A 16,689-nucleotide genomic window follows, 5' to 3' on the forward strand; every position below is an offset into this window, starting at 1 on the left:
GCCTTTGGCTTTGATATTTGAGTCGTCATTGTCTACGGGTTTAGTACCTGAGGACTGGAGGATTGCAAATGTGCCCTTATTCAAGAAGGGCAGCAGAGATGACCCAGGTAATTATAGACCAGTGAGTCTTACATCTATTGTAGAAAAGATTAGAAACTGGAAGAAGGCAGCGAGTGGTGGTTGATGGAAAATATTCAGCCTGGAGTCCAGTTACTAGTGGTGTTCCACAAGGATCTGTTTTGGCACCACTGCTGTTTGTCATTTTTATAACTGACTTAGACACAGGCATAGGTGGATGGATTAGTAAATTTGCAGATGACACTAAAGTCGGTGGAGTACTGGACAGTTTGGAAGAATGTTACAAGTTGCAGGGGGATTGGATAAACTGCAGAATTGGGCTGAGAGGTGGCAAATGGAGTTCAATGCAGCTAAATGTGAGGTGATGCACTTCGGGAAGAATAACAGGATGGCAGAGTAGTTGGTCAATGGAAAGATTCTTGGTAGTGTGGATGTGCAGAGGGATCTTGGAGTCCATGTACATAGATCCCTGAAAGTTGCCACTCAGATGGGTAGTGCTGTGAAGAAGGCACACGGTGTGTTAGGTTTCATTCGTAGAGGGATTGAGTTCTGGAACCGCAATATCATGCTGCAACTATACAAAACACTGGTGCAGCCATATTTGGAATATTGTGTATAGTTCTGGTCGCCCAATTACAGAAAGGATGTGGAAGCATTGGAAAAGGTGCAGAGGAGATTTACCAGGATGTTGCCTGGTCTGGAGGGAGGGTCTTATGAGGAAAGGCTGAGAGACTTGGGTCTGTTCTCATTGGAAAGAAGAAGGCTAAGAGGGGATTTGATAGAGACATATAAGATGATCAGAGGATTAGATAGGGTAGACAGTGAAAGACTCTTTCCTAGCATGGTGACGTCAGCTTGTACGAGGGGACATAACTACAAATTGAGGGATGATAGATCTAAGATGGATGTCAGAGGCAAGTTCTTTATGCAGAGAGTGGTAAGGGCGTGGAATTCCCGACCTGCGAAGGTAGTCAACTCAGCCACATTAGGGAGATATAAACAATCCTTAGATAAGCACATGGTTGATTTTGGGATAGTGTAGGGGGACAAGCTGAGAATAGTTCACAGGTCAGTGCAACATCGAGGGCTGAAGGGCCTGTTCTGCACTGTACTGTTCTATGTTCCATGTTCTAAACTTAGTGCAGGAGGCTGAAAGAAATGAGCAGCTTTAAAACAAAAACCTCTTGGAGCTCAAAGCGTTCAATGAGAGTCTGAGCCCGGTGGTAAGTTCAGGTAACCTTTATTGCAACCCAACTTTGTCACAGCTTCAGATCCCCCCAGCAAAAAGGCAGAGAAAAAGCAGTTGCTTTTTGAACAGCTCAAGGTCAAAGTGCACACACCACACGTCCCCTTGTCCCACCCCCCTCACTGTCTTTACTATTGGTCAGCACCAAGTTGTCCCTTTGTAATTGGATCCTTGGTACAGCCGTAACCCGGAGGAAGTATTGCCTCACTCAGCAATTTTAACCCATACCCTGTCTCCAAGTAAGTGGCTCCCTGCTCATTTGCAAGGAAGGGGCAGTGTAGAGTCAACCAGACTGCTGTGGGTCTGGAGTCAGGTGTAGGCCAGACCGGGTAAAGGATGCAGCTGGAACGACTGAGTGAATCCTTTCCCCCAATGGTGGTTCCCTTCCCTAACAAGGGAGAGAGTGAATCAGATGGGGGCTTTCTCCCCCGCACCACCCCCTCCCTGAAACGGTCTCCTTGTTAGATTCCGAACTGCACATTTCTGACCGAATACCAATTCTGCCATCTGTCTTGGCGGGATTCAAACCCGGGACTCTCCGGAACCGGGTTGATAGTCCAATCGATCCCCCTGCAATGGCACGTGAACTCGCTGATGGGTCAGCAGGTGGGAGGTGCGGGTGAAGCCCTTCCCGCACTGAGAGCAGGTGAACGGCCTCTCCCCGGTGTGGATCCGCTGGTGGGCCAGCAGGTTCGAGGAATCGCTAAAGGCCTTCCCACACTCGGGGCAGCTGAAGGGCCTCTCCCCCGTGTGGACGCGTCGGTGGCTCCGCAGGTTGGAGGAGCAGGTGAAGCCCTTCCCGCACTGAGAGCAGGTGAACGGCCTCTCCCCGGTGTGGACACGCTGGTGGGTCAGCAGGGTGGAGGAATTGCTGAAGGTCTTCCCGCGCTGAGAGCAGGTAAAGGGTCTCTCCCCCGTGTGGATCCGCTGGTGCCTCATCAGGGAGGAGACTTCGGTAAAGGCCTTCCCGCACTCGGGGCAGCTGAAGGGCCTCTCCCCCGTGTGGATCCGCTGGTGCCTCATCAGGGAGGAGATGTCAGTATAGGCCTTCCCACACTCGGGGCAGCTGAAGGGCCTCTCCCCCATGTGGACACGCTGGTGTCTCCGCAGGGCGGAGCCGTGGGTAAAGGCCTTCCCACACTCGGGGCAGCTGAAGGGCCTCTCCCCCGTGTGGATCCGCTGGTGCTTCTGCAGGGTGGAGACGTCTGTGAAGGCCTTCCCACATTCAGGACAGCTGAAGGGCTTCTCCCCCGTGTGGACACGCCGGTGGATCCGCAGGGCAGAGGAATAACTGAAGGCCTTCCCACACTCGGGGCAGCTGAAGGGCCTTTCCCCCGTGTGGATCTGCTGGTGCCTCATCAGGGAGGAGATGTCGGTAAAGGCCTTCCCGCACTCGGGACAGCTGAAGGGCCTCTCCCCCGTGTGGGCCCGTTGGTGCCTCATCAGGGAGGAGATGTCGGTATAGGCCTTCCCGCATTCGGGGCAGCTGAAGGGCCTCTCCCCCGTGTGGACACGCTGATGCCTCATCAGGGAGGAGGAATATCTGAAGGCCTTCCCACAAAGTGGACAGCTGAAGGGCCTCTCCCCCGTGTGGTCCCGCTGGTGGGCCATCAGGTGGGAGGAATGTCTGAAGGCCATCCCGCAGTCGGTGCAGGGGAATGGCCTCTCCCCGGTGTGACTGCGCCAATGAGTCTCCAGGGCAGACGGGACACGGAAGCCTTTCCCACAGTCACCACACTTCCACGGTTTCTCCACAGGGCAGGATTCCTCAGGTTTCTCCATAGCCAAAGCTTCAGCTGCACACAAACACGTGTAGAGCCTTTCCCTGCCGTGAAGTCCCCTTCCCAGGCCATATAACTGTTCCAGGCTCCACGCACAGTGCGCTGAAACAGTGGGGTCTCTTGTCCAGTCCCACTGATGCTGAAAACGTCCTCAAACAGGAACCAAAAAGTGTAGATCCCTCTCACAGAAATCACAGTCAAAAATAGTTGCGGTCCCAATGGATTCAGAGACTGTCAGACATTGACATCAAAGTGAGGACTGCAGACACTGGACAGTCAGTCAAAAAGCACAGCAGGTCAGGCAGCATTTGGAGAGCAGGAGAATGAAGGGTGTAAGCCCTTCATTCGTTGATTTTGAAACTTCAGTCTTCAGATTTTTAAATACTCTGCAAAAAGGGATTACAAAAGGGATGATCAGTGCAGGGTAGAAATTCTGAACACTCAATTCTCCTTTCTGTGGAATATCCTTTCCTTTTGTTATTCCACAAAATTGAAAGCACCATCCCACTCTCCCTTCCCCTCTGTTCTCACTCTGCTCTAACTAATTCCCCTGAAGATTCAGGATCTTACAGGGGCAGAAAAAGCAAAAACATCAAGACTAACATCTCTCTGAATTTTGGATACCTCCACCTGAAAGTTAATATCTTTCACAACACTGGGATACTGCTGAGAGTGAGCAGGTCTGATTTTGGGAAGCAATAAAAAAGTGTCAATTCAGGGTGAACCTGCAATGCAGCTTCTTGAGGAAGGACCAGACACAAAATGGTTAATGACCCCGGGAAGGTGGGAGCAAAATGAGACATCAAGGCATTAACACCAACACACTTCAGACAAACTCTTCTGCTTCCAGTCAGGAGAAAGTGAGGACTGCGGATGGTAGAGATCAGAGCTGAAAATATGTTGCTGGAAAAACCTTTCTTCAGGGCTCATGCTCGAATTGTCAATTCTCCTGATCCTTGGATGCTGCTTGACCTGCTGCACTTTTCCAACGACACATTTTCAGCTGCTTAGAGTCAGGGCACAACATGCTCTGAAAGTCCAGCCTTCACAACCACACTTCTGCTTTCACTGAAGACAATTAGAGTCACACAGCACGGAAACAGACCCTTTGGTCCAACCTGCCCAGATATCCTAAATTAATCTAGTCACGTTTGCCATCACTTGGCCCCTATATGGGTTGGGTGCTGACAGCTGGGACTAAATTGGGTTGGCTCTCTTGTCAGCAATGACGAGTTGGACCGAAGGGTCTGTTTCTGTGCTGTACATCTCTATGACTCCAGTCGCATTTGCCATCACTTGGCCTTGACCCATCTGAACCCTTCATATTCAGATGCCCGTCCAGGAGCCTTTTAACTTGTCATCATACCAGCACCCCCACCACTTCCTCTGGCAGCTCACTCCATCGCTCAAGCGACTCCACGTTGAAAGCGTCTGGTCTGGTGCACCAGATGACATCAGGATAATCTCAGATCATTTTCAGATCGCATCGATACTCAGTCAGTGACTTTCCCGATCAGGATGTTGTACATGATCAAACAGGTCAGTGGGTAGGCGATCCCCCACCTCTTAGTTCAAGTATCTCTACAAGAACTCCCTTGTTGGAGGGTCCCTTGGAGACACTTCAACTGGACTTCATTGAGTTGGAGAAATGAGTTGAGTTGCTATAAATATGTTTTGCTTATTGTTGATGTCTTTTTGAAGTGGATTGAAGCCTACCCTCCCCCTAACGCTACTGCTGAGACTGTGGTGAAGATTTTGTTTAAGGAAATAATTCCCCCCTTCAGTATACCTCCATGCATTACCTCGGACAATGGACCACACTTTGTGGGTAATATTAACAGAGAACTCTGTTCCCAGCTTTGAATTTGTCGGCAACTGCATGGTACTTATCATCCTCAGGTGACCGGCCTTGTTGAATATTTTAACCAGACTCAAGACTAAACTTGCCAAATTAATGGCAGAGTCTGGCCTCTCCTGGTTATGTTAATCCCTGTGGCCTTATTCCAGATGTGATCCATGTCTGCAGGCAAGACACGACTGTCTCCAGCTGAGAGTCTCTCTGGTCACCCCCTCCGTACCCCTTGGAACGGTTCGGCTCCCTTCTCAGTCCACGTCCACCACATGACCGAAGCAATCATTGGTTATGTTCTTGCTCTAACCAATGTTATGTGTGCCTTTCACTCCCAGGAGCGTGTGACCTACAGCGATGTTCCCCCCCTTTCAGCCTCGACACGGGTAGAGCCTGGTTCATTGGTGCTCGTCAAGAACTGGACTGGCAAAGGTCTCCAACCTCGTTGGGATGGCCCCTTCCAGGTTTTACTTCCCACCCCTACGGCGGTCACAGTCACTGGGCGCTCAGCTTGGGTCCAACTGCTCCAATGTAAATTGATTGATCGCACCAATCAAAAGTGGGGGGGAGAGGAGGAGAGAATCCTGGAATCCCAACAAAAGGAGTGGACCCTGTCCAGTTGGCTTTTTGAATCCTGCTGTTGTTCTAATGTTAATCTTATTACAGATACTTGAACTAAGAGGAGGGACATGTGGAGGATCACTTATCTCCTCACCTTTCTGATTACGTACGACATCCTGATGGGGAAAGCAACTAAGTATGGATTAGTGGTGCTGGAAGAGCACAGCAGTTCAGGCAGCATCCAACGAGTAGCGAAATCGACGTTTCGGGCAAAAGCCCTTCATCAGGAATCAAGTATTGATGGGACCAGGAATGATCAGAGATTATCCACCACCCATACTGAGGAGATGTCGTCCAGTGCACCGGACCAGACGCCTTTGACGTGTGGAACGTGATGAAGATTGATTATTGTAATGGACTCTTCCATCAGAAAGACCAGATGGTCCATCTGGACAGTAGAAATCAGGGGGAGTTACCATGTTTTTATTTTACCTGCAGTCGCAAGCCTCGTGAGGATAAAAATGATCAACCCCGTCATTATGGTAAATATTTTAAGGATGCCCAGGAACACCATCCCTTTTTGTAGGACGGGCCGACTCGAGAAAAGGGAAGCCTGATAGGGGAAACTCCTCAATCCACAAGGAACTTATTTATACAGGCCCACAGAACACCTTTCACCCCAGAGGCAGTAGTATGTTACTCCTCTCTATCGGGAGATGACTGACTTGCCCCGTCCCCAGTCCCCGATTCCAATCTATTCGTCAGACTCCCTCCTGCCGACCCTCCGCGGTAATTAACTCCCATCCCTGAGCTGACAGGGTCTGCTCCCGCCCTGGAGTCACTCCCATTGCTCCAAGTGAACAGATTTTCCCGCCCCACCATTTGCCCAGACGGAGGGATTTTCATTCATTCAGTGTCACTTCCGCGTTGTGACGCCACAATAGGAGCGGGTGGGCGGGGCCAAGCCGGGCGCACGCATTGCGCCTGCGCTGTCCTGCCCTGCACCGTTTGCAAGCATCCCTTCACTTCAGAGAATCCCCACAGTGTGGGAGCAGGCCACTCGGCCCAACGAGTCCACACCTAACCCTCTGAAGGGGAGCCCACCCCTACTGCTCTACATTACCCTGACAAATACACCTAACCTGCACATCCCTGGGCACTATGGGTAATTTCGCACGGCCAATCCCAATCAAGGCCAGTGAGCAATGTAGTGATGTGGGAAATGAACATCACAGAATGATGGAGACAAGGAGAGTAAATGTACCTGCAATTAAATCTGGATTGCAAAGATCTAAACCGAAAACAGTGTGTCTGCATGTGTGCTGCACTGTTACAAAAGTGAATGAATTGACTGCACACATTGAAGAGAATAATTATGGTCTGAGACTCCTTACAGAGACGTGGCTTCAGGACGACAAGGATTAGTCCTTGAACGTCGAGGGGGTAGTCAAACGGGAAGCTAGGTGAAGGTAGAGGGTTGGCATTGCAAATCAAAACACTGATCACAGTAATCCGGTGTCAGGTCGGATTTCAGGTCCTGGCTTCTCCGTCCTCTGTCGATCTCCCTGTTCTCACACAGCAAGATGTTCAGCTCTGCTGAAGTTTTGATTCCCCGAAACCCCACCCCTCAGCCCCTTTACACCTTCCAGAACAATACAACATTCAGTCAATCGAAACCCAATCCACTACCTCCCAGCCTGACAACCGACCAGTCACAGAGTGTAGTCGTACCAGGGAATCAAACAAGAAAAGTGAAACAAAAAAAAATAGAAATAAATACGTGCTCATGCTTAATGTTTGTCAATAGGAAGTAAACCAGAAATAGGGGTCTCCCAGGATTCTGATAGTGCCCTACTTGAGGAATTCTCTTTCCCTTACATGTAACTGTTAGTACGTAGCTATGATTTACAACAATATTTACACCAACAGAAATAAAGCATCTGTTACCCGGTCTGGCCTACACCTGACTCCAGACCCACAGCAGTCTGGTTGACTCTACACTGCCCCTTCCTGGCAGAATTATATTTTCAGATAAATTCTATTTTGCTCAAAAATGCGCAATCTGCAAGCTGTCAGAACATATTGTATTTTATAAATTCCTACTTTAGAAACAGAACTAGTCAGATTCAAGGTGGGGATAAAGACAGACTCTGACTTTTAACGCATTGTCTGAGCTGAGATTGGATTAGATTCCCTAGAGTACGGAAACAGGCCCTTTGGCCCAACAGGTCTACATTAACCTTCCAAAGAGTAACCCACCAGGCCCCATTCCCCATATTTACCCCCTGACCAATGCATGTAACACACTGGGCAATTTAAGCATGGCCAATTCACCTCACCTGCATATTTTTGGATTGTGGGAGGAAACCGGAGCACCTGGAGAAATCTCATGCAGACACGGGGAGAATGTGCAAACTCCACACAGACTGTGGCCAGTGGCTGGAATTGAACCTGGGTCCCAAGCGCTGTGAGGCAGAATTAAGAACCACTGAGCCACCGTGCCGCCCAAATGTTGTTACCTTTTGTTATAAAACCTTATGTTATTGAGATTTACATATGAATGGTAGTTGTAACCCACTGTAAAAGATGAGAGGGCTAACAATCCAGATTTGTTCAATATATCATTTCACTAGCAGGACATTGTCATGTTTTTCCATAAATTCTGTGCGTTCTGATCTTATACACCGCAACCACCTGATGATAGAGCAGTGCTCCGAAAGCTAGTGCTACTTCCAAATAAACCTGTTGGGCTATAACCTGGTGTTATGTGATGTTTAACTTTGTCCAGGTTCAGGTGGATTGACCATGTTCAGTTACCCAGTGTTCAATGGCTTCGGTTGGATTGGCTGTGCTAAATTACCCATAGTGCCCAGTAATGTGCAGATTAGGTGGGCTAGCCATGGGAAATAGTTTCACAGTAATAAAAGCAGGAGTCAGCCATTTGGCCCATCCAACCTGCCCCGTTCTTCATTGTGATCATGGCCGATCTATCCATCGTCTCAGCTCCTCCTAGCAGCATTGCCCCAACTACCCTTAATTCCCCAACCATGCAAAAACCCATTTTGAATATACTTAATGAAGACAATTCCATAGATTCACTATAGTCCAGGAAGAGCAGTAGTCCTCACTTTCTCCTCCTCATCTCTGTCCTAAATCTACTCGCCCCAGTCTTGAAGTCTGGTCTTACCCACCACAGAAATGACTGGATAGGGTACAGCTTCATCCCCACAGTGTAATGAATTCCCACTTACCACCAAAATCTGGGATGTACTCACTCACTTAGTCGCTGTCTCACAAATGCAAGATTTCATTGTAACTTCTTCTGCTCCCAGTAAGGACAAAACATCTTTGAAAGCTACTCTGAAAGTCCAGTCTTCACAACCACACTTCTGCTTTCGCCAAAGACGATTAGTGTCGTACAGTACAGAAAGAGACCCTTTGGTCCAATTCATCTGATCAGATATCCTAAACTAATCTAGCCTCATTTGTCTGCATGTGCCCCATAATCCCTCCGAACCCTTCCTATTCATATCCCCATCCGGATGCTTTTTAAATGTAGTAATTGCACCAACCACCACCACTCCCTCTGGCAGCTCGTTCCATACATGCACCACTCTCTGTGTGAAGTTGCCCCTCAGGTCCCTTTGAAATCATTCCCCTCTCACCTCAAACATATGCCCTCGAGCTTTGGACTCCCTTACCCTGGGGAAAAGACCTTGGGTATTCACCATATCCATGCCTCTTACAAACGTTTATCAGGTCACCCCCCAGACTCTGATGCTTCAGGTGAGGATCTAAAATTTGAATTTAGATTATTGTCAGACTCAACAAGTATATGTAGGTTTTTACTAACCACAAAATGGCTTTTCAATTTAAAATAATACACAAAATGGCTGAGAATAATGATTGAACTCTGTGAACTTGTCCTGCTGTTTTGCAGAATTAAGCTACAATCCAAAGATAAGAGGACAATGGAGTTTGTTTAAAATGAACACTGACACATTAATTGACCATTTGAACTAACCTTGAGCTGCTACCATGGCATGATGATTTACGTAATTAAGACCCCTTCCCCAGGAAATATCATTGGATTAACCTGCTCTAAAGCATGTCACCTTATTACATTTGATTGGTCTTTTCTTGTAATTAAGGCTGTACTGTCTCTTAAAAAACCTAAATAAATAACGTGTCATTTTCAAATGTAATTGCACAACTTCACCATGGAACACAGAAGCTTTAATCACTGTGTTGCTGGACAGAATTGGGTCAAGATGCCTTATTAAACTGATAACCTTGCTTTGTACAGACTGCATTCCATTGATTCTTTAGACCAATCGCGAACCAAAAGGCCCCTTAAGAGGGGTCTAGATCTTCACTCTGGATAGTTTGACCTGGTCAATTAACCCTAACCTGCACATTCCTGGGAACTATAGGTAATTTAGCACGGCCAATCCATTCTAAGTTGCGCATCCCTGGACACTATGTGTAATTTAGCACAGCCAATTCACACAAACCTGCACCTCCCTGGGCACTGTGAGCACTTTAGCATGATCAATCCAACCTAACCTGGACAAAGTTTAAAAAAAATCACACACACCCGGGTTATTGTCCAACAGGTTTATTTGGAAGGACCAGCATTTGGAGTGCTGCTCCTTCATCAGGTGGTTGTGGAGAAGATGATAATAAGGTACAGAATTTATAGAAAAACATTACGGTGTCCTGCCACTGAAATGATATATTGAACAAACTTGGGATTGTTAAGCCTTTCAGCTTTCAGAATGGTCTGCAGGTATCATTAATATGTAAATCCCAGAACATCCTGAAAGACACTTTCTTGAAATAAGTTAAGGTTTTATAAGACCATAAGACATAGGAGTGGAAGTAAGGCCATTCGGCCCATCGAGTCCACTCCGCCATTCAATCATGGCTGATGCGCATTTCAGCTCCACTTGCCAGCATTCTCCCCGTAGCCCTTAATTCCTCTAGACAACAAGAACCTATCAATCTCGGCCTTGAAGACATTTAGCGTCCCGGCTTCCACTGCACTCCGTGGCAATGAATTCCACAGGCCCACCACTCTCTGGCTGAAGAAATGTCTCCGCATTTCCGTTCTGAAATGACCCCCTCTAATTCTAAGGCTGTGTCCACGGGTCCTAGTCTTTATAACAAAAGGTGTCATCCCAGCTCAGACCATGCATTAAAGGTGTGAGATCAGAGTCTGTCTATATCCCAGTCTTGAATCAGACTGGTTCTATTTCCAAAGCAGGAATTTATAAAATATTACCTGGATTGAGTCTCACCCACGAGCTGAAATAACTGGATAGGGTTGGGCTTCATCCCACAGTGCAAAGAATTCCCATTTTCCACCAAAATCCCAGTTGTACCTCCTTACTCAGTTGCTCTCTCACAAATGCAAGACTTCATTGCATTCTTCTGCTCCCAATAAGGGCAAAACACTGGGTGCCTCCTAGCAGAGCGCTTTAGGGAACATATCCGGGACACCCGCACCAATCAACCACACCGCCCCGTGGCCCAACATTTCAACTCCCCCTCCCACTCTGCTGAGGACATGGAGGTCCTGGGCCTCCTTCACCGCCACTCCCTCACCACCAGATGCCTGGAGGAAGAACGCCTCATCTTCCGCCTCGGAACACTTCAACCCCAGGGCATCAATCTGAACTTCAACAGTTTCCTCATTTCCCCTTCCCCCACCTCACCCTAGTTTAAAATTTCCAGCTCAGCACTGTCCCCATGACTTGTCCTACCTGCCTATCTCTTTTTCCACCTATCCACTCCACCCTCCCCTCCCTGACCTATCACCTTCATCCCCTTCCCCACTCACCTATTGTACTCTGTGCTACTTTCTCCCCACCCCCACCCCCCTCTAGCTTATCTCTCCACACTTCAGGCTCTCTGCCTTCATTCCTGATGAAGCGATTTTGCCCGAAACGTCGATTTCGCTGCTCCTTGGATGCTGCCTGAACTGCTGTGCTCTTCCAGAACCACTAATCCAGAATCTGGTTTCCAGCATCTGCAGTCATTGTTTTTACATCTTTGAAAGGTGCTCAGAAAGTCCAGTCTTCACAACCACACTTCTGCTTTCACAGCATGGAAGCAGACCTTACGGCCCAACTTGTCTGTGCCGACCACATATCTGAAATTAATCTAGTCCCGTTTGCCAGCACGTAACCCACACGACTCCAAACCATCCCGATGCATTTTAAATGTAATCGTACCAGCCTCGACCAACTCTTTTTAGATTAGATTAGATTAGATTACTTACAGTGTGGAAACAGGCCCTTCGGCCCAACAAGTCCATACTGCCCCGCCGAAGCGCAACCCACCCATACCCCTACATCGACCCCTTACCTAACACTACGGGGAATTTAGCATGGCCAATTCACCTACCCTGCACATCTTTGGACTGTGGGAGGAAACCGGAGCACCCGGAGGAAACCCATGCAGACACGGGGAGAATGTGCAAACTCCACACAGTCAGTCGCCTGAGGCAGGAATTGAACCGGGGTCTCTGGCACTGTGAGGCAGCAGTGCTAACCACTGTGCCACCGTGCCGCGCTAGCAGTTCGTTTCATATATGTACAACTGTCTATGTGAAAAAGTTGTCCTTCACGTCCCTTTTAAATCATTCCCCTCTCACCTCAAACAAATGTCCTCTAGCTTTGGACTCCCCGACCCTGGGGAAATTTCTGATGAAGGGCTTTTGCCCGAAACGTCGATTTTCCTGCTCCTCGGATGCTACCTGACCTGCTGTGCTTTTCCAGCACCACTCTGATCTAAACTCTGGTTTCCAGCACCTGCAGTCCTCCCTTTTGCCTAGGTCGAACCCTCTACCTGTCTACATCTGTGCCCACTTCACCAACCAGCACACCCTTTATCTGCATCGCCCCCTACACCCATCCCCAATCTTGAAGAAGGGTTACACCCGAAACATTGACTTCTCCACCTCCTGATACTGCCTGACTTGTTGTGTTCTTCCAGCCTCCTACCTGTGTATCTTGCCAATTGAGACACAGACCTGGCGCAACGTTTCCAGAGTCTGTCCCCATCCCGACACACTCCCTTTCCTTTTAGTTGCTGCAAGTCAACAACTGAATCCCAGAATGAAAAAAATAAATGGAAAAGGTGACAAGAGAAGAGAGTGCCGTACTCCCAGATAATGGACAGAGGGAGGAATTTGCAGTCTGGGATGAAGCTCAATGTTCACTCAGACACGAGCAGCAGCAGCTTCAGAACCTCATGGTCCAACTTCCGCGTTCAGACAACGGGGTGACTCTGATTGGCAGGAGGACCAATGTCCTTCCTGTTCTCCTGTGCTCCCTATTGGTCAATCAAAAGAAGGTCTCGCGCCTTATTTGCCGATAGCGATTAGCATGCGCACCAGTTTTTGCTGACACCGGCGAGCATGCGTACTGCGTTGCTGACACCGACAAACATGCGCAGTATGCTCTTTGAGGTTGTTGCTGTTATTGACAGATTTGAAGTGTCCAAATGCCAGGGAAAAAAAAGGGGTAGAGCCACAATTTTTTTTCCCCCTGTGGTTCGACATTTTATTGCTTCTGCGTTTTGTCTGGTTACTCCACTTTTGTATGTCTTTTGTCCTTGTGGAGAGAGAGTGTGCCCCAGTGAGCTGTCTATGGGATGGAGCTGTAACCAGTTACACAGACTGAAGTAACATTATAGTCGTCGCAGCAGGGAGTAACTGCACACATTTCCTGAGTGTGATCACAGTTTCAATTGTTCATCAGAAACAGGGAGCCAAAAGAACACCAGAACGACAGAGAAGTCGTAGAAATGCGGGGACTGTGCTGACGGATTCCATTCCCTGTCGGTTCATGAGATTTATCAGCTCAGTCACAGTGCGGAGAGGCAGTTCTTCAAAACATTATTACAACATTATTTCCCATTGACAAAAACACATTCACGCTGCCTGATTACCTTGAACTTGTACAAGTGCCCTGTCATCACATCTTTAATCATAGCTTTGAACATTTTCCCTATGACATATGTTAAGGTAAATGGTCTACAGTGTCCTGTTCTCGGTCTCCCTTTTTGAAGAAAGGAGTTTTCCAATCTACAGAAACCTTCCCTGAAACTAATGACGTTTGGAAAATTAAAACCAATGCATTAACTATATCACCAGCTAATTTTTCTTTTAAGGGTCTAGAATGAAATCCTTTGGACCCCTGGGACTTGTGAGCTTGTAGTTCCAACAGTTTACTCAGTACTACTTCCCTGGTAATTGTAATTGTCTTCAGTTCCTCCTTCCCTTTCAATTCCTGATTTCCAGCTAGTTCCAGGCTGTTACTTGTATCCTCTCTAGTGAAGACAGATTCAAGCTCTTTTTAATTCATCTGCCATCTCTTTGTCCTCCGTTATTGAATCCCCAGACTCATTTTTTACAGAACCAACACTTAGCTTTTCTTAAAAAAGTTAACAAAGTGATGAAACTTTCCTTCCTGTTTTTATATTTTTGGCTAACTTTCTAACTCTAATTGCTGTGCTCCTGCCTCCATTATTTCTGATGTTTGCCCCAGCTCTCAACTCTCGCATCAACCTGTCTGCATATTCTATAGAACTGACCTTGGTTAAGTGTTGCAAAACACACAAGGGCAAATTTTTCATCTCCAGAAAGTCTTAATACTGAACACGATAACATTCACTTTGAAATATTGTTCATTCAAACTTCACAAGCACACCCTTCAGATTCAAAATCCCACAATGACACCCAGTTTCGTTATGATCTTTAATTGTGAAGAGAAATTTGAATATCCAGTGATTAACTGGAAGAACTGTTCACGAGGATTTCACATTTTTAAACAGAAAAAAATCAACTGGATTAATTTAGCAGAATACCACGTATGGCCTGAAATTGTAAATTGAGTTTTGTTTTGAGTGACGGAGCAGGTCCACACCAGATGAGGATCTAATACCTAGATTTAGGCTGTTGTCAGGAGCTTTTATTCATCACAAAATGGCATCTCAATATAAAGTAATAGAACAACATGGCTTTAGGCTGCAAATTAACATTGTGTTTAAAATGGCTCAAAGCTGCATTTCTGCATTCCTGAGCGAACTGAATTACAGATTAAGCAAACGATGCCTTCTTCATTGTATGGATCTAATTAAGCTAGATAAGACATTACTGACCATCCTAGCTAACCTTGAAGCACAGGTATGAGGAGATAATACGCGTGAAACAACATTATTTCCCAGGAAGTATCATTGGATTAACCTGTTTCCATTGTGTAATTTTATTACATTTTATTGGATTATTCTGGAATTAAGGCTGTACTGTCTCTTAAGAAACATACGAAAATTGATTTTTTATTCTAAGTTAATCACACAGTTTCTCCAAGGAACACAGAATCTTTTAATATCTGTGTTGCTGGACAAATCTTTGCCCGGCCATTACAAATTAAAGTGTGAAACCTTGCTGAAGCAGACCATAATCCTAGTGTTCATTTGACCGATCGCGGAACTGAGAGACCCCTCCCGGGGTTGAGATCTTCAACTCTCACTGTGCTTTTGGTGTGACCCATGATTACAGAGACTTGTGGGAACGGAGAGGATTTTTAACCCCCATGGGGCAGACGAACAGTAATGCTGTTTTGTCCAATCAATCTGGCAGCTATCAAGATGTTCAGCTCATGCTGAGGCAATGGATACAGTCTCCAAAGGAATGAGCAGATGGATGCTGCTGCCAAGCAGGCAGCCTGACACCCCAAACCTCTGGTCCCATTGGGTCCCCAGCAAAACCCCGACAGAGACAATATGGGGATAGAAATGCCAGGCCTGGGTATGGGACTGAAATCACAGGGTGCGCCCCCTGCTGAGCAGCACGAACTATGGCTTCAAACAGGGTACTCCCTCGATACTCAAACCGAAATGTGGGTGACCCCTGATGGACTACTTTGTGTTCCTTCTTTGCTGCTGCCTTTTTCAATTGATTATGTGCAGTATTGTACACACGTGGGCAAGGAGGGAATGGTTAATACTGTATTACAAACCTGGTGTCACCCAGATTTCCAGAAAGCAGATAGGAAAAGAGCTGAAGCATGTTTAATTTGTAAACAAACAAGATGCATGGTTTAAGAGGGATGCCCAAAGGTTGTTAACCACCTCCTTGCCTGGTTGGGCCTTTTTACTTGTCTCCAACTTGCTTTTAGAGTCATAGAGATGTACAGCATAGAAACAGACCCTTTGGTCCAACCCGTCCGTGCCGACCAGATATCCCAATCGAATCTAGTCCTACCTGCCAGCACCCGGCCCATATCCTTCCAAACCCTTCCTATTCATATACCCATCCAAATGCCTCTGAAATGTTGCAATTGTACCAGCCTCCACCACATCCTCTGGCAGCTCATTCCATACACGTACCACCCTCTGCATGAAAAGGTTGCCCCTTAGGTCTCTTTTATATCTTTCCCCTCTCACCCTAAACCTATGCCCTCTAGTTCTGGACTCCCTGACCCCAGGGAAAAGACTTGGTCTATTTATCCTATCCATGCCCCTCATAATTTTGTAAACCTCTAAGGTCACCCCTCAGCCTCCAACGCTCCAGGGAAAACAGCCCCAGCCTGTTCAGCCTCTCCCTGTAGCTCAGAACCTCCAACCCTGGCAACATCCTTGTAAATCTTTTCTGAACCCTTTCAAGTTTCACAACATCTTTCCGATAGGAAGGAGGCCAGAATTGCATGCAATATTCCAAAAGTAGCCTACCAATGTCCTGTACAGCCGCAACATGACCTTTCAACTCCCTGTACTCAATACTCTGACCAATAAAGGAGACAATACCAAACGCTGCCTTCACAATCCTATCTACCTGCGACTCCACTTTCAAGGAGCAAGGAACCTGCACTCTAAGGTCTCTTTGTTCAGCAACACTCCCGAGGACCTTACCATTAAGTGTATAAGTCCTGCTAAGATTTGCTTTCCCAAAATGCAGCACCTCGCATTTATCGGAATTAAACTCCATCTGCCACTTCTCAACCCATTGGCCAATCTGGTCCAGGTCCTGTTGTAATCTGAGGTAACCCTCTTCACTGTCCACTACACCTCCAATTTTGGTGTCATCTGCAAATTTACTAACCGTACCTCTTATGCTCGCATCCAAATCATTCACGTAAATGACAAAAAGTAGAGGACCCAGCACC

At 47.2% G+C, this 16,689-nt stretch overlaps 1 protein-coding gene and 1 pseudogene across 1 annotated transcript in view; one reads left to right on the top strand and one right to left on the bottom strand.

Moving 5' to 3' along the window:
* LOC140487198 (uncharacterized) overlaps positions 1 to 16,689 on the bottom strand; it is a 59,696-nt gene that overhangs the window by 34,970 nt on the left and 8,037 nt on the right. The window contains exon 1 of the mRNA XM_072586845.1: positions 1,907 to 3,427. Coding sequence (XP_072442946.1) covers positions 1,907 to 3,106 — 1,200 coding nt within the window. The 5' untranslated portion in view covers positions 3,107 to 3,427. Of the gene's footprint in view, positions 1 to 1,906 lie in introns of the transcript that reaches the window.
* Positions 1 to 16,689, top strand: part of LOC140487204 (uncharacterized) — a 62,333-nt pseudogene that overhangs the window by 16,577 nt on the left and 29,067 nt on the right.

Source organism: Chiloscyllium punctatum, chromosome 16 (genome assembly GCF_047496795.1).
Source record: "Chiloscyllium punctatum isolate Juve2018m chromosome 16, sChiPun1.3, whole genome shotgun sequence".
Taxonomy (NCBI): Eukaryota; Metazoa; Chordata; class Chondrichthyes; order Orectolobiformes; family Hemiscylliidae; genus Chiloscyllium; species Chiloscyllium punctatum.